This window comes from Myotis brandtii, unplaced genomic scaffold (genome assembly GCF_000412655.1).
Source record: "Myotis brandtii unplaced genomic scaffold, ASM41265v1 scaffold83, whole genome shotgun sequence".
NCBI classification, from domain to species: Eukaryota; Metazoa; Chordata; class Mammalia; order Chiroptera; family Vespertilionidae; genus Myotis; species Myotis brandtii.
Genome location: NW_005371371.1, coordinates 3,332,970 through 3,352,107, shown reverse-complemented (window position 1 = coordinate 3,352,107; position 19,138 = coordinate 3,332,970). Strand labels below are relative to the sequence as shown.

The window sequence follows — 19,138 nt, the reverse complement described above, 5'->3', positions numbered from 1 at the left end:
AATGGGCCGGATCCGGCCCGTGGGCCGTAGTTTGCCCACGGCTGGGTTAGGGCATAAAGTGTCTTTTCTAATGCCAGGGACCGACAGCACACAGTTTGGGCCAGCATAATTCCTCCCATTCAAAACCATTGGGTTTTTTGACCTTTCTAAGGTTTTGCCAGGGAACTGAGTGACCAATTACTGATAAACACACACTAAAGTTGTATTCACTTGCAAAGTGCTCATCTTTCCTTAAGGAAGCATTTAACTCTGCATGATGTAAGCCTCCATCATATTTGCGGGGCACCATCTGCCTGCTCAGGACCACCAGAAAGGAAAGGTGTGGTGATCCCTCACCTTGTACCAGGGACCATGCTAAGAACCACACTGATGGTCAGCAGTGAGAAAGGCATACACTCCAAAAAGCCCTGGTCTTCTGTCTCTACAGCAACTTCCAAAAAATTAAGGCAGAAATTCATTATTTTTTAAAGTATGTGAATATGGACACAGAGATGTAGATAATGGCATAGGGAGAAACATGGCTGAATTAAAAAAATAGTGTCAGCCCCCTCTCATGACCATGGCACTTCCACTAGGCCATGCTGCTTCATTATCCTTTGAAACCCAGGAGCGAACCAAGCAGAGATGTGACAATTAAATATTTAGATCAGCCTAATCAAAAAGTTACCCTTCGAAGAGTATGAATTATCTTGGGAAATTACCTTAGCATATTGGCTGTGAAACTGCAGTCTCTAGCATGCCAGTCATACCAGAGATATGTATCTTGCATAAATAGTTCATCGTTTTCGAGATGAGCCAAATGCGGCAAAGAAGCCATCACAACTGGGATGTTCTACACTGCATTGTCAGCGGGAGAAGAATCTATTGTACCTGGAATTCTGAAATAAAGAGACAGTCTTTTCAGAAATGGAGTATCTTTCATAGCCAGTAAATATTGTTCATACTACCAACCCATTAAAGCAAGCAGCTATTGTGTAGTGTGGGTCTCTATACTGGATTGTGAATTAAACTCCCACTGGGGGCTCCAAAGAGAAGCCCAATGCTTTATCCTCTCAGCCACTCAGCAGCTCTCCTTAAGCAAGTTAATAAAGACCTTCCTGACTATCTGCATCTCATTATTGCCACATAATACAATATCCTGGGGTTTTCTTCCTTTTGTACAGAAATGCTTAGAAGCGACATGGTGTGTGGAATGTTTTCCTAAAGATCGGCTGGATTGGTGCCATGTTCTCTCTCTCCTTAAGGGGACTGAAAAAGAAAAACCTATTTCTTAATTACCTACCGGTGTTTAGGTGCTTTATGGCGCCTTGAATCATTTTGATGATTAATCTTCAGATTAGCCTAGAAAAATTTCGCACCACTGGAGAGCTAGCTATATTCATTATTACTTTACCCATTCCATGAGCCAACAACACTCACCTAGCATCGCTGTATGTGAAGCTTCTCGCGTCTTTTTCTACTCTGGTTTTTACTTCTTTTTCTGGTTTCTCCTGGAAATCTTCAATATTTGTATTTACGCACTGTACCTTTTCAATTACTGGGAGTTGCACCTTAAGAGTGCATGTTAATTGTAATGAGACAATAAACAACAATCTCATTCACTTTGCTTCCCACAAGGATGACTAGGTTCTATAATAGGCAGGGCTCCACAATGGCAGGCAGGAGCTGGATCCCAGATTACACAGATGTACAGTGGAACAGTCACTGTACCACGACACCTGAGAAGTTATGCATTACCCAAAGTCCCTGAAAAAAAAACACAATAAAAGAGCTTATTCACACCCAAAATTCTGGCTCATGATCAAGCATACTCTTCCAAAAGAAATGTCCATTGTAAAGAAAGAAAGAATTGGCATATACCCAATGGGTATATCAGGGTATTTCCCAGGCACATACCCCTGATTTGGATTTTTTGTTTTATTATTATGCTTTGATGTGGAGAGATGGATGATCCACAAAGAAGTGAAAGAGAAAAGACTGGAGCAAAGAAATGGGTGAAAACTATCACTGTGTGGATATTTCCATATCATCACAACAACAACAAAAAACAAAGCTCTCACCTGTTAAATTATTCCTAAAATCACACTCATTGGTTGGAGTTATAGTTGCCTAATTCCAGTTCTCAACTGAGATTACCAACTGGCTGGGTTGAGACTAGCTTTAACAGAAGGATGGAGGGGACATAGAGGAGAACAAATGAATAATTTAAAGACGGGTAGCCCCCATACCACTTCTACCCATTCACACATTCTTTCTTAATTAAAGAACCAATACCCAGCAGCAGATCCCATAGAGAAAAGAATATTTATTGTTTTCTTATTTTTATGAAGATTGTGTTAGTCCTATTTTGTCTCTTGGTATTTAACCATTTTCATATATAGCTAATAATAGAGTCCCTCTTGGGTTTTTAATAGATACATTGCTTTAAGAATAACTACTGCAGTCCTTAAGAAAACTGTAATGTCCGTTGCTCCATTTTAGGGACATTCACTTGTGCTGTAGTTGTAACATGCTGTTCTCATGCTTTCTGGTCATCCCCCATCTCCACCACAAAAACAGCACAACTAGAGATTTTAATTGAATCACTTAGGTGTCGTAGGAGACACTAAAGCTGTAATTGTTAGCATTAAATTCACTAATGTAGTTGCAACTATGTGGTGGGGGGCGGGGGAGGTCTCTTTCATTCACTTACCCAGACTTGAAATCGAGTGTAGTTTACAGAGGCTGGGATAGTGACACGGGACAGAGGCACTGTGCTTTATGTATGGTGATGAGGGATCATAAAAATGTCTTTTTAATCTGAGGATCATTAGGAAACCCAGTGATATGGGCCAGTTGCTCATCAGAGAGCACTTCCATTGCTGTGGGGATTGAATACATCCTAAGAACCCTCTGTAATGATTTTAGAAAAAAATGTTCCACTTTTCAGATAATAAAATCAATCTATGACACAGCCCTAAGACAGGCAGTTTTGTGTGTGTGTTTTTCAGGGCTTAAAAACTGAGAGATTAACTTCAGGCAAAATGGTTAAACTGGCAAGAATATTTTGTATTACTGGTTGCTATTTGCCTCACATTTTCAGAGGTTTGGAAAAATCATTAAATAAGAAGAACAAGCTTTATTTATTTACTCATTTACTCAAAAAAAAAATGCACCGAGGATCTATTTTGTGCCTGGCGTGATACTAAGCTGTTGGATTTTTAAAATGAAGTGTGGGGTCTGCTCATAAGCAGCTCACAGCAGGGAGGCACGAGAAACCCAGTGTATCCAGGCAGCGAGAAACAGTTCTTATGTGAAGATATTATTTGGGATTCACAAAAGGCTACTTACCCTTAATGCTTGGGAAAGGCTGCACCGTTATTCCATTCTTTCTACTCTCTTTCATTTTCAAATGCTTATGGTGACCATCTGAATTGATTTTTCCACCCCATAAATATGTTCTTTGAAACACTGGTCCAGAAGCTAGGATTTATATGGAGGGATGGAGGGAAATGAGACTAAAGCAACAGGAGAGAGAACACCAGGACAAGGAGGCCCCCTCCCTCATGCTAGAGGCCAGTGTGTGGTCCATCCTGCACTATGATTCACTCAAGGGCATGATGACATAATCAAGGTCTGTTTTGGAATAACTACACCAGGGTCTGTGGGAAGGATTTTTCTATATTCACTCACATGTAAACATATTTCCTTTAGCAGCGATGAATGAGAAATGATTAGTCGTGGGACCCATGAGAAGGGGAACCCCAACACTTGCCTGGCCATTTGGTGGTTGCTTCCTGCGGTGAAATGAGAATCCATTTGAGACACAGGGTTAGCCCTCCCTCCAGTGTCCCAGCTGTTCAGCCTTTCTGAGTAACTGACATCGGCGCTGTGATATGTCACTGCAATAGCTCAAGGGCCATTCAGTCACATGTGCGTGTGATCTGGAGGCACAAGGATTTAGTCACGCCAACCAGTCTACCTCTAGTAAAGGGCACTCTCCTAGGAGCTATCAAAGAAACAGTGCAGGTGGCTTGAGGAGAATTTTGACAAGAATTTAAGCCTCCATAGGTATTTTTAATTTATTATGTAAGGCCTCAGAGCTGCTGGCTAGTAGTCAGCCAATGCGGGCAGGCGGGGTTGTTCTACAGAGGTGCAGGGTTGCCACTACACTGTTGTTAAAATATTGAAATATCTTGAAGCCAGTTAGAATTGCCTGCTCCCCTGAGCCCTGCAAGGTTCCCATCGCCCACTCCATCACCTTGGGTGTCCTGGCCCCAGGCCTGCCAAGTTTCTTCTCGGTTAAATGTTGACAAGGCAAGAGGTGTAGGGTGTACGTCTCCCATCTGTTCTGCTGGGTCCTGGCCTGTGCCCTTTGGTTATTAAATATTTTAGGTGGGTACATTTTGTAATTAGTTCTGAACAAGGATTTTGAAAAGACTCAACGTACACCACTGCTTTTTGTTTTTTAACTTTTGCTGATTTTACTGGTTCTCTCTGACCTGCTGCAACTGCATCTGTGAAAGCCATGCTAACAATTGGAGCTTTACTGTCTTGTATGACACAGAAGTGATTCAACCCAAACTCTAGCTGTGCTGAGGCTTATGTGGTGGAGATAGAGGATAGCCAGAAGGCACTAGAACGGCATGCTACAACTGGAGTATCAGCTAATGTCCCTGATCTGGAGCAACTGTGGATGACATATTTTTTAAAGGAGTCCAGTAGTTATTCTTAAAGCAACTAATCTGTTAAAAATCCAAGAGGGGCTCCATTCATAGAAGTGGTGAAATACTGAGAGACAAAATAGAGTCAATGCAATTCTCATGAAAATAAATACATACTTTTTTCTTCTAAAGGGAGCACTGATGGTTTATCTAAGAAAGGATGAAGTGTTATGGGGCTACCCCGTGTTGGTATTTTCAGAGGATAGATGTCACTAGCTTACCATCTGTTTGACACCATGCAGGTGTCTCAAATACCGAATGCTCCCCATGAAAGAGCAAGCATATTCTTTTCTTCACCTTTGCTTTCTGGAGCAAATAGAGGGAAACCGTGTACCTAAAGCAAAAGCTGCTGAGACCAACAACGCTGCCCTGCAGGAGTTGCGTCCTAGGACTCCTGGGTTTACGTTACCCTGGCATTTAGGAAACGTAAAAATAACAGGAATATAAATAACCGCATGACCTATGAAATTATACATGAGGAATGGGTCCCCGGGCCAGGCCAGCTTGCTGTTTAGGTGTTACATATTCAGCTAATTATAGGAAAGGCAAGCTACACAAGTACAGGGAAAGGAGAAGAATTGGTGTGTGGTGGTGTTTTTCCATTATGGCAAAGACAGGATAGACGGGCACAAAAGGATCTCTGATTAGTGGAATTTAAAAGAACATTGGCACAGCATAATTTTCTATGCATTTTTGGGTCCTGAAACCCTTATTTATACCGACAGTCATTTTTTAGCTTTACTATCAATACCTTCTTCCCCTGCTCAGCGCATATGTTGTTGAAGATATCACTCTATTTCCTGCTTCAGTTGGTGTTTTCTAGCCTCTCCTGGGACTTGGCAGGGAAGTGGGTGGCAGGAGCTAAGAGGAGGGGACAGGGAAGCATTTCCATCCTACCCTACTTGAGCCAGAGCAAGTGTTTGTGGCACTTTCTGCCACGGAAGAGTGTTTAAGACACCAGTTCAGGGGGAATTTTGACCTACTAAAGAGTGGAGATTTCATAAGGGCTTATTAAAAACGAGGAAGGAATGCTGGGGACCAGCTCTAGCCTTTTAAGGTTAGCAGCATGTAGAGCAATTCTGTTTCCTCCACCCTTTCCAACGGCCGCAGTGTCATAGGAACTGATTAGTTAAGAAACAGAAAAAAATACAACATTAAACTATTGTAGAAAGCTGCTGTGTCACAGGAGTAAATGCATGGGAACCTCGTGTTCTGTTGCCAGAAGCCCTCAGTGGATACATTTCTGCAACTATTAGCAAAGGAATGATAATGGTGGATTCACCCGGTCAATTACATTTGTGCTGTACACAAAACAGGGCGCACCTTTCATAAACGTACGCATCTCCCCTTTAACTATGCAGCCCTTACTCACATCCTGTATCTCGTTACACAACCCGGCATGTGAAATCGCTTCTTATTTGACTTTAGGATCAGCCCTGTGCCTATGTGGATCCTTACACTTGACCTTCGTCTTTCTCTAGGCCCTAGAGCAGCCGTGGGCAAACTACGGCCCGCGGGCCAGATTAGGCCCGTTTGAAATGAATAAAACTAAAAAAAAAAAGACCGTACCCTTTTATGTAATGATGTTTACTTTGAATTTATATTAGTTCACACAAACACTCCATCCATGCTTTTGTTCCGGCCCTCCGGTCCAGTTTAAGAACCCATTGTGGCCCTTGGGTCAAAAAGTTTGCCCACCCCTGCCCTAGAGTCTAGGGGCAATATGCCAGATGTTTGGGTTACGCTTTCCTGTATAAGAAAAGGTTTAATTCATTTTGCTATAGCAGAATGCAGGGGTGGGGGGTAGGGCTTAGGAGTGATACTGAATTCCTTATTTGTATTTCTTCCCCATGTACAATAATAAAGGGATCTAGAAAAATCAGAGATTTAAAGTGCATTGATTGTTCATTGTATCACAAACTAGATTTGGCCTAACATAAACTAGATGCCGATTTGGGGTCTAAGGGATCCTACCCAAATTTAATTGCACACCATTTATGTCTAGCGGTAAGCACAGTCTAGCTGTGACGCCCTCATTTTAGAAATGAGAACTTGAGAAGTAGCAGGGCCATGCCAGCCACCTCTCTCAGCGCTTGTACTTTTCCTTAATGCCAAATAGGAAAAAACAAGCACATTCCCTCCGTGCAATAGCCTTTCTGAAGAGGAATTTTCCTATAGACTTGCAGGATGAATTATAGCCAGCGTGAGTAATGAGTTTAAAATGTATTTTCACATTTTTTATGCCTTGCGTGGCCCCTCTCAGTGCTTGAAATCAGTCAAACAGCTATAGTTTGTTTTTCTCCTGCACGACTGAAACCTGGATCCTAGCTTATATGTTTCCAAAATACACTCTAAAATTATCTCAAGTTAAGGTAACTAAGAGAGAAATGTTTTAAAGCATTCTTCTTAAAGAAACACTCAATTGCTCATTCCTTCCTCCTTCTCCTTGACCTTTCTGTGGCATTTGGTACTGTCAGCCTCCCTCTGCCTGCCGTGCAAAGCCCTTCGCTTCTGCCACTCCCCCAGCCACCCCACGCACCCCCGCCTCATGCCTGCACCTGCCTGTTTGTATCCACTATCACTTATGTGTCACCTTCTGCCTTCTTACTCATAGGAACGTCACTTTTCCTGGAAGAAAGCCTCCCTGTTGGGAGATGCCTAAGTCTCTCCTAGACATTTTCTTTTCTGTCCTAATATCTGCTCTTGTTCAAATAACTGCCACAAAGTTTAACCCATGTGATTTCAGAGTCAGCAGCTCCAAACTCATCCTCATCTCCTGGCACCCGACTGGTCCTGACTTAACTCCCTGTCCCTCAACTCAAAAGGATCTTTAACTTGGCCCCTCCCTGACTTCCCTGTCCTGCCCATGCCCTAGTCTAAATTCTCACCGCTTTTCAGTTTCTAATCTCTCCTTGAGGCTAATCCAGCTACCAGTATTTTGCTAGATTAATAACTTTTTTAAATAGTCTTTTTCATGCCACGCCCTTACTCTAAATACTGCCTGGAGGTCACTCATGTGATTCCACATAAGCTCCCCCTTTTCAGGGCAGAGCTGTGGCAGGGCCAGCCTTCTCTCTCTCCTGGGCATGCTCTGTCCTGACTCTCTCGCTTTATACTTTTTACTCCCCTTCTCCCTCCTCTCCACATTCTGTCTGTGCTTCAAAATCCAGTGTTTTCTCCTCCTGCCCAGGCCCCAAAGGCTCACCTGGCTATGCATCCCCTCCCTACCATGGATCCCTGGGACATTTTGCACAGTTTTGGGTTCAGCCCCTGGTCTTCTGCTGCCTTAGCATTTGCATAGCAGGCGTCATGAAGGCAACCAGCTTTAAGTTGAGTCACCACCCAGAAACCTGAGAAAAGGCACCCATTAAAATGTACCCTGGACGTCCCTCCCACACATGTTGGCATATTATGTGTCAAAGGTTTTAACACACAGACAACAACAGCAGAAACAACAAACATTAACTCAGCTGAGTAGGACACAATCCTGCAATGATTATTCTGAATAATTCTTTCCTAAATCCTCAAGAGAGATGTACAGTCGTCACTGGTGCCTCTTCTTGCACTCATTAGTTTGAACCATAAATTCCTGTCATTATTGTGTCTTATCGCCCCTCTAGATGTAAGCGTTTGGGGGATCTTTTTTGTTTTGTTTTGTTGTGGACATACATTTCTACAAGCCTGTAGTTCAATCTTAGTTTAAAATTTGGACTGTGTAGGACTTAATAAGTACTTGTTGAATCCATAGAGAGATCTCCTAGTTTGGAGAAAGAATGTGGTTGGCTCATGGCTCATCACTCCTCTTTTCTGTATTCAGCTCTCACATGTCACCCAGAGCGGCCACTGGCTCAAGGACATCTGTTTCCCAGAGATGGACTAGCCACTATGCCCTTTGATGTGGAGTGAGTACTTGCTATTGATGAGGAGTGAGTAGTTCACTCAGTCGCTCACTGTCCTTGCCATGTATCAGTAGCTGGCCCAGGCTTGTGCAAGGAAACTTCTCTCTCCCTAGTATGGAGCATCTCCCCTCCCCTATAGAATCTTTGCAGTCATTCTGCAAGAGAAATTCTTCTCCTTAGCCTTCGTCTTACCTCTCTTCTCCCCCAAGAAAATACTACCTCCGTTCCCTCTCCTACACACATGTTCTTACATGAACTTTTGCACACCTTTCATATCAGGGTAAACTTAAAAAAACAGTTCTGTGACTGGTGAGGAGTTAGGCCTTTCCTACCTGGACATTGCCCTGAGGCAATGCATAAAGCAATGGATCATGGTGTAATGAGAGCCAAAGGCTATGTTGCCTTGTAGCCTTATTCAGTGATTTCATACACTCTTCTCCCAGTGAGTGCTAAGACCTTATTCCTGGGACAGGTTCTGTTTATTTTTCCAGATATTTAAGGTTATGCAATTGGGAGGAGGAGGGACTTCTTTAAGAAAAATAATAAAAATGACAAAAATTTAGGGATTAAAGTGGAAATTTATTTAAAAGGAGAAAATAAATCAAAGCAAATTACTCATTATTCAGTGCCTAGAACAGTGTCTATACATAGCAGATGCTCAATAAATGCAGGGTGACCACAAAAATATATACACACACTTTGAATAATGATTCCAATGGGTTATATCTGAAAAAAAGAAACATTGGAATTAATTATTCAGAGTGTGTATATACATTTTGGGGACACCCTATATTTGTTGAAAGAGAGAGAAAACTGTGAATAATAAATAAACTATTGCAATTACATTACTATAAAAATTTTGACAGAAAAAAGCTGTCAGATATGCAAATGTTAACTGTGCACTCATTACCTTCTCCCTCTTGGGCCTTGGAAGTGGCTTTTGCTAGTCGGGGTCGGGTCTGGAACTTCCACTCACTAGACTCCCGGCAAGGGGCGGGTCTATCAGTTACTATGGCGCTGCCCGCGAGCCTGCGGGAAGGGGGGGTGGGCTCTGTTACTCACGGATCTGCCGCGGGGATCTCCGAACTTTTGGTGTCCGCAGGTCTGTAGCTGTGGTCGCAGGTCTCTGTCCCCAGTGGCTGCAGGGTCCTGGTATGCGTCTGAGATCAGACTGGGTGGTGCTGAGGCCAGGATCCTAGTCTCAAGCAGCTCTGTTTCCCAAGATGGCGTGGTCGCTGTGCCTGGGCTGGCCGCCTAGGAGTGTCCGCGCCGGGAGCTGGACTCCGCCGCCTAAGACTGCCCGGTTTAGCAGCCCCTTAGAAGACCTGCAGAATCTAGCTGTCCCTAGCTCATACACACACACCACACACGTCCACACACTCCTCTATCACTTCCTTGCACTCTCACACTCTCTCCCTCCCTACCTTCCTGCTGGTCGCCATTTTTTTTCTCTCAGAAATTCTTCTCCTTAGCCTTCGTCTTACCTCTCTTCTCCCCCAAGAAAATACTACCTCCGTTCCCTCTCCTACACACATGTTCTTACATGAACTTTTGCACACCTTTCATATCAGGGTAAACTTAAAAAAACAGTTCTGTGACTGGTGAGGAGTTAGGCCTTTCCTACCTGGACATTGCCCTGAGGCAATGCATAAAGCAATGGATCATGGTGTAATGAGAGCCAAAGGCTATGTTGCCTTGTAGCCTTATTCAGTGATTTCATACACTCTTCTCCCAGTGAGTGCTAAGACCTTATTCCTGGGACAGGTTCTGTTTATTTTTCCAGATATTTAAGGTTATGCAATTGGGAGGAGGAGGGACTTCTTTAAGAAAAATAATAAAAATGACAAAAATTTAGGGATTAAAGTGGAAATTTATTTAAAAGGAGAAAATAAATCAAAGCAAATTACTCATTATTCAGTGCCTAGAACAGTGTCTATACATAGCAGATGCTCAATAAATGCAGGGTGACCACAAAAATATATACACACACTTTGAATAATGATTCCAATGGGTTATATCTGAAAAAAAGAAACATTGGAATTAATTATTCAGAGTGTGTATATACATTTTGGGGACACCCTATATTTGTTGAAAGAGAGAGAAAACTGTGAATAATAAATAAACTATTGCAATTACATTACTATAAAAATTTTGACAGAAAAAAGCTGTCAGATATGCAAATGTTAACTGTGCACTCATTACCTTCTCCCTCTTGGGCCTTGGAAGTGGCTTTTGCTAGTCGGGGTCGGGTCTGGAACTTCCACTCACTAGACTCCTGGTCAACCCACCACTGCCTGTCTCCAGCCAGCAAGATTCCAGAGACAACATTTACTGTATTGATTGCAATTTTCTAACATTAGAGATTGTAAAGTCATGTAAAGTAAGATTTTACAAACTTACATATGTATGGATCTTGCATATTGGTAGGAAAGTAATCAAATGTTTATCAATGGGAATTGGAAGGACAATACTGAAGACGTGAATCCTCACATTGCGGACCAGGATATTTCTATCTGTACGTCTTTTCTTCCACATGTTAACACTCTGAGGGAGAAAGAGAGAAGCTCTAGCCCTTTGAATAAGTAGAGAAATCTCACCTCACACAATGGGATATTTCTCTTACCTTATAATTTTAAATAAGTAGAGATTAGAAATCAAAGGCATATTATTAACAATGGAAATACTTTCATATGTTCCCAATAATCTCATGTGAATGGGGAAAAATTATTACTGTGATACATAATTTCTCCACAGTCGTTCACATGAATTTTTCAGTTAGTAAACTTGTCAATTATTTTAGTTACAAAAAGTGTAATTCCTTTCAGAAAAGGAAATTTCTATAGCAGTGTTGTTGTAATGATTTATTCATTCTTTTCTTTCCCTCTTTCTTTCAAAAATATGTGTTGCACACAGGCTGTGGGCAGGCACTGTTCTAGGCAGTGACATTGCATTTGAGCTCATGGTGCCGACATTCCACAGGGAGGAGACAGAAAACAAACAAACAATTGAAATTAAATGTGTCCCACAGTGAGAAGGACTCTGTCGAAAAACCAAAGCAGGGAGTGGGAGCAGGAATGGACCTGGGACAGGGAGAGGGTGCTGTTTTCTAGAAGGAGGTATAGAAGGCCTTTCTGCTAGGGGAGGTTTGAGCAGAGTCCCCATGCACCTTTGGGAGAAGATGAAGCTGAGTGAGAGATACAGGGGTGGCATGTAGTTGGGAGCAGGGAATCAAGGTATGGAGGGTCTCTCAGTTTCAGGAAACGTTTGGATCTTAATCCGCAGAAAATGAGCAACCAGTGGAGAGACTGGAATGGGGAAATGACGTGATCTGACTTAGGTCTTATAATGAGCTTTCTCAGCCTCAGCACTGTTGACATTCTGGGCCAGATAATTCTTCATCGTCGGGGAGGGGACTGTTCTATACATTGTAGGGTGTTTTGTAGCATCCCTGCTGTCTACCCACTAGATGCCAGTAGTGCCCCCCTCCCCCAGTGTGACAACCAGACATTGCCAAATGTTGCTCAGAGGCGGGAGGGTGGGGAAGGGAGGGGTGGCAATATCACCTCCTATAGAAAACCACAGTTTCAAAGGATCACACCCACCCAAGCAGGATATTTTAGTTCTATAAAAACTAAAACAGGACAACTGATTTTTTTTTTTGTATTCACATTTAGAGATTTGCTCGAACTCTCTCACTAGATTAAAATTTAACTTAAAATGTGCCTTCTGTGCTTGCTTGTATTTAATAGCCATATCCTAATGTAAGGCCAAGACTATCTTTGAGTCAATCCCAATGTGATTCATTTCTCCCATACCTGTAAAAACAACACCAGGCAGGGGCCACAGAGAAATCCTGTATATAGGCTAAGAGAAACCAGTATGGGTATTTGAATCAACCAATGTTACAACATACCTGACCGCAGGATGCCCTGAGTGACACAAACCACTGATTTCACAAGATGTAGAGATGGAGAAATGACTCAGACATACCTTAAATCATTATTCAGGATCTTACAGTTCTCACTTCTCTACTTGTTTGCTTAGATTCCTTGAGAATCTCAAATATTTCCTTTTGGTGTGACCGACTTTTCTTCACCCTCAAAACCCTGAAAGCCACTGCTTGGAGGCATGAACAAACTTGATGACTTTGTTTGCTCTGTATTATTCCTTTGAAAAGTCTCCATAAAATATGCATCTTGTGTGTGCACTTTTATAACCAAGGCTTTTTTCAGATTTAATGCCCACGTCCTCTTGATTTGTTATTGTTATAATTTCTTCAGTGCTTACATACAGGTAATGGGCATGCTTTTGACAAGGGACATTGCAACCATTCATGCTCTAAACTGACACTTGACGACAAAATCAAATGATTGAGAATTTCTGCATTTGACCCACATTGTGACTGAATCGAGATATTAACAAGTTTGGGCACAGATGCTTTTATGTGTTTGAATCTAACTTGGAGTAGGGTGTTTGTGAGCTAAGGCTGACACAGAATTTACTATGCTAAGAATCCTTCAGTTAAAATTAACGAGTAAGGATAACCCCAGAGTGGGGACGCATATATTGATGTTGCAACTCTAGTTCAGTGGCTCAAGTACAACTTTTCAGATCTGAGTTCATTACCACTGAGGATGGGTGATAAAGCCACAGAAAGGAAGCTACCTTATCCTCTTACACCAGCACATGAAATAAGCAGGGAAGACTTTACATAAGGGGTCAGGCACAGGAATGAGTGTGGGTGGATGGTGGAGCCCTTCATGCCTTAGTCTGAATTCATCTGCAACCCTAATTGTGAAATGTTTGCATGTAGATTAACCTCCACAAGCCTCAATGAGCTCATCTTGAAAATAGGCATGATAGTGACAGCTCTTCAGAATTGTTAGGAAAACAAGAGCTAAGTCAAGTATCACATCTAACAGGGATTAGAACATAATAAACACTCAGGAGACGGTAATTATTGTAAAAGCAATGTGAATAATAATCATTAGGCTGGCCATTAATTCTTAGCTTACATTAAGAAGACATTCCCTTATTCCAATCCAGAACCACCGTTGAGTAGACATATGCTTTTAATATAAGCATAGAAAGAAAACCTTAGTAGATAATGTAAGGGTCACAGTTTATTGTGACAAATTTAAAAACATTTATTGGCGCCCTAGCTGGTTTGGCTCAATGGATGCAGCTTCACCTGAGAACTGAAGGCTCCAGGGTTCAATTCCAGTCAAGGGCACATACCTTGAGAGTGTGAGGCAATCAATCGATGTGTCTCTCTCACATCAATGTTTCTCTCTCTGTCTCTCCCCCTACCTTCCACTCTCTCTAAAACAGTCAATGGAAAATATCTTTGGGTGAGGATTAACAAAAAATAAATAAAAATTAAAAATAATGAAAAACAAGAACATCTATTGGCTATAATTTCACCTGCTGATCTGAAATGTGAGAAGATTTTTTAAACTTTACTAGCAAAAGTGGAGGTTTTGACTATAATTTAAATATATCATTTGTTGATGAGATAGAAATTAGTTATGAGGAAAGCTCGCATCAAATATTCATGCCAAGACACAGTGTCTCAGAGGGTTGAGTCTTGTAGCACCACACATAAGAGGACTGTTCCCGTTTACCCAGGAAGGTTCTCCCTACTTCATACCCTTTTGTCGTAACCTCCCACTGCACTGAGAACCAAAGCTAAACCCTGCCTGCCTGCCCTGGCCTCACCAGCCCTGGGTGATAGGCATGTCCTCCTTTCTCACCTACCCTTTGCTTCCACGTGCCCAACTCCTTAGGACCTTGTTCCTTGGAAAAGGTGAGCTCTTTCGTGTTTGAGACCTTTAGACATGGGGGAGGTTGTCTATCAACACAGTTGCTTGTTTCCCTCCTTTTTCTCTGAGCCTCACTGCAACTTCCTAGGTATGTTTTCCTGATCCATGCTTTCTGAAAATGTTGGCTGCCTACCCCCACTTCCCAGTAAGTTTTCTACCCAGCTGGGATTTCACCACTTTTAATTATCTGCTTGTTTCTTGGCTTGTTTGTCTGTTGTCAAACTGGCCAGTAAGCTCCAAGCTGCCTATGATATTCATTATTGTATCTCCAGCACTTGGAGGGAGGGTGTTGGGCACATGGTGGGCACTCAATAAACAACTGAATTAAAGAATGGAAAAAAAAATTAGTCTTAAAGAGAAATAAAAGTTGGTGAATGTCTTGTATCTTGAAACGACTTTAAAATAAAACTTGATTTACTAACTTTCCAAAGACTAAAAAGGAACAATGACCAAATAGAGTTGACCAAATTGAATAGATATTCTTTCAGTTACAGCCTTCTTGGTGATTGCTTATTGTCAAGAGCTGAGATCACCCAACCTCAAGGGCATCATTGTTCTTATGCATATTGGCTTGACCAAAGCCTTTTTAAGTATAAGGAGTCAGGAGCTGCAATGGTTCCCTGGATCATTGAAATATAAAGGCTTCTCCTTGATTTTCAAAGACCTGTTCATTTTGCCTTCGTTCTAACTGTCTAGCATTTTCTACTCTAAACCTTAGCACGCCTTCCTGTTTAGGCAGCTGGATTGCTCCTTGTGCTGCACATTCTTTACTGGTACATGAGTGGCCACTGCACTGTGGGTGATCTGAACAAGATCCTCACTGGAGGGTAAGGAAGAGGCAGGGTTGTTGAGTGGAGAGCACATTCCAGGCAGAGGGAATGCATAGACCAAAGCACTGAGATGCGAGTCGATATAGAGCAGTTGGGAAATGCCCATCTGGGAAAATGGCCTGTAGTGCTATTGAGTATGAGTCTCAGGGGCAAGGGGAGAGAATGCCCAGGAGGAAGAGTTAGAAAGGATCAAGCTAAGCTCTAGAGGGCCGCCTGGTTTGCCTCCTTCCTTCTTCTTTTCCTTCCTCTCTCCCTCCCTCTTATATCCTCCTTATTTTCCCTATTTCCTTCCTTGGGATTTAAACAGCAGTTCATTGAAATGACATAGCCTAATTTGTCTTCTCGTGAAAAACAAAACCTGAACAATTGTTAGAATACATAGATTAAAGTTCTATTCTACCTCTTTCCACCTGCATGACTGTGAGTGACCTTAACTCCCTTTTCAGCAATACAGGGATAACCTCTCTGCCTATTGAAGTCCTGGTTACGGGAATCATGGCTGATAAACTCTTCTTCCCCATGTAAAGTATAAAAAGCAAATTATGCCTTTGAATAATTTGTTAGCCTAAAACTTCAGACAGGCCTAACTATAGACAGCCATAATCTACTGTGTACCAACAGACAAGAACAGAAAGAGCATGGATATCCTTGATGTCAAGCAATAATCTCCAAGTAAGTTGGAGTTTTTTTGAGGTCCCTGGGGAAGCAAGAGCCAATCCCTAGATGCCTGGCCAATCTGGGAGGGGAACCTGACTTTGGGGATGGGAGGGGTTGGGGAGAGCCGGTCTGACACCATGATGACAAATGTGCTTCATTTGTACATTCTCGTAGACCCTGCCTAAGGATGATACTATCCTTATGTAAACATCAACCTCAGCTAGACATTGTTCCAAACCTTAGTGTTTGTTATATTTTACTTTATTATTAATACATAGTTTTAAAAAATCCTTATTGGGCTTTTTAGCCTAATTTGGACAATGATTTCTATGTTTTCATATCTGAGAGCATTCAACTTGAGACATACAATAACATGTAAGTAATTTTGTTAGGGTATAGAATAAAGAGGTAAGGATTTGAAGTTTAATATTCCTATGGATAATAACACATTTTACACTTATATTGAAAATATATTTCTTATTTTATTCCAAAGCTGTAAGATTGCTTCAGCTCTTCTCAGTTTAATAATTCAGAAACTGAATTCAGAGACATAATTATTGCCATACTTTTAGGAAATAGATTTCTCAAATGGTCAGCGCTATAACAATAAGTGACATATGACATCAAAAATTCCTTATAGACATGTTTGAAAATAACAAATTATCAAATTGATTTTCACCACTTAGTTTAACAATGTTTGTTAAATATGGTATAGGGCATTGTGTTTAACAATGCTTTGGCAAAATTTGAAAAATATTTTGTAGGCCATAAATTTGAATAAGTATTGTTACTAAGTTATCATTTTAAATGTAATTAATGATTTGATAAGTTCATTATTCCATTTCAGTATTTTATTCAACATATTCAGTCTACTTTAGCAGAAAAGAGTAATCACTTCTAAAATTTATTTTAGGTTTTGAAACTAACATGAACCTGACTAGCCGAGATGATCCCGGTACATCAGAGATCGCACCAGAGACTCAAGATAGAAACGCAAATAACCATGGAATTCAATTATCTAATTCACTCTGTAGTGCTGTCACTACTGAAAATGGCAATTCCGTCTCAAATGGTAAGCACATCTTAAACTCAGTACTAAATAGATAAATTTTAAATTGTATCAACTCCAAATTTTAAATTGAAGAACGGATTTAAAACATAAAAATGAAGTAGGCTTAAAAGCTGGAAAACAGTAGCTCAGTGGTTAGAGCATTAGCCCATGGATCAAATAGTTAAGGGTTTGATTACCGGTCAAAGGCATGTACCTAGGTTGCAGGTTGGATCCCTGGCCTCCGTAGGAGTGAGTGTCAGAGGCAACCAATCCATGTGTCTCTCTTACATTGATGTTTCTCTCTCCCTCCCTCCCTCCTTGCCACTCTCTAAAAATCAATGGAAAAAATATCCTCGGGTGAAGATTAACAATAAAAAAAAAAAGAAAATAGACTATAAACTATGAAACATCTCCGTGGGGCATATTGACAACACATTATAGGATAAATCAAAGAACTAAAATCATTTTCAGTATTAAATGACTTTTCAGAAATATTTATGGAGAATTTGATCTATGAGAACCAGTATAAAATGAGACTTATACTGAGCAGAAGGAGTTAAATCACTCTTTTTCTTCTCATACCTAAAAAGTGTGAAGGGAAAATAATATTGAAGGCATGGTAAACACCAAATTGGCTTTAAGTGTTTAATTGGATTATATGAATGTATCATTTGGAAATTGGCTTGACTGTATGTATCCAAAAGTTTCCTAATAGTAGCTTAAACAAATAACTTATTTCTCTCACACATAAAAGAGCCCCAGGGCTTCTAATAATGGTTAATGAAAAGATTCAGTCCAACCCATTTCTGAGAATATCCAAAAACATGTCAAATAGAAATGTTTAAATTTGTTTAATCTGACCCACTGCACTAGAAATCTAAGGCAGTGAAACACTGGAAGGGAATGAAAAAGTGAGTAAAAACTGCAATGGAAGCCAAGCAAAGAACCCCACATAGTCTGAGCTTTTCTCCAAGGGATGTTTGGGCACTCACCTTGTGCAGAGAAGACTGGGCTGTGCTTCTGACTGCCTCCTGGGATCGAGGGGCCAGACTGAGTCTGGGGTCTGCCAAGGCCAGGGGGTGGGGCCTTGAAGTGTCCATCCTAAGGATCAGTTGAATCAGAATCAGGAACCACATCACCTATGAATCATCTCAATCCAACCTCAAGGACTGTTATGACCCACAGGTACCTGAGAGAAAACAATTATTTATATATATATAGCATGTTACACTTCAATTCAATACATAGTCAAAAAGTACCAGGCACAAAATAAGCTGAAAAATATTCTAAGCAGAAATAGCAGTCAATTGCAGTATATCCATGGCTGCTCAAAAGATCAGACTTCAAATGCACATTCTTTAAAATAAGGGTGTTTACGATGCCCAGGGAGATAAAAGATTGAGAATTTCAGCAGAAATGGGAAACAATAAAAACATGTCAAATGGAAATTCTGAAATTAAAAAATACAGTCATAAAATTAAGTATAATGGAGGATGAGTTTAAAGTTAATTAGACACAGTCATTTAAAAATAAAAACCTGGGGCAGTGAAAGATAACTCAGAAAATATCCAGAATGAGACACAAAGAAGCAAAGAAGAAGAATGGAAATTCCAGGAAATGGTTTAGAGGCATAAAGGATTCAGTCAGGGAGGAGGACGACTGGAATCCTAGGGAAAGAAGAGAAGGTACATGGGCAAGAGAAAAGATTTGGTGAGAAATGTTAGAGAATTCCCGATGCTGATGAAAGCATCAAGACACAGACTTGAGTTGGCAGTTCCCTAGGAAGTTTAACATACACTTTCTGTATGACCCACCAATCCCACTCCTGGGTATTTATTTACCCAGCGGAAATAAAAACAGTGTCCACACAAACACCTGAATGCAAATGCTTGTGCCTGAATTCATAATCCCTAGCCCTGGAAATAAAGTTTTCTTCAACCGGCGCCTAGGTTGTATTAGCTACCTAATGCTGTGTAAAAATTACCTCCCCTCCCCGAACTTGGAGGCTACATACTACAACAAACAGCTATTATTGTCCAGTTTTTTGGGTGAGGAATCTGGATGTGGCTGAGCTGATTGCCTTTGGTACAAAGTCCCTTGTGAGACAGCTATCAGCTCTCAGCCAAAACTATAGTCATCTTGACACTTGGTTGACAGATGGTCCATTTTCAAGGTT

At 41.2% G+C, this 19,138-nt stretch overlaps 1 protein-coding gene across 1 annotated transcript in view; it reads left to right on the top strand.

Annotated features, from left to right (window-relative positions):
- The window catches only part of MYO16 (myosin XVI), a 449,416-nt gene that overhangs the window by 385,041 nt on the left and 45,237 nt on the right, over nt 1–19,138 (top strand). Inside the window, exon 34 of the mRNA XM_005884469.2 lies at nt 16,825–16,983. Within this exon, the coding sequence (XP_005884531.1) occupies nt 16,825–16,983 (159 nt within the window). The remainder of the gene's footprint in view (nt 1–16,824; nt 16,984–19,138) is intronic.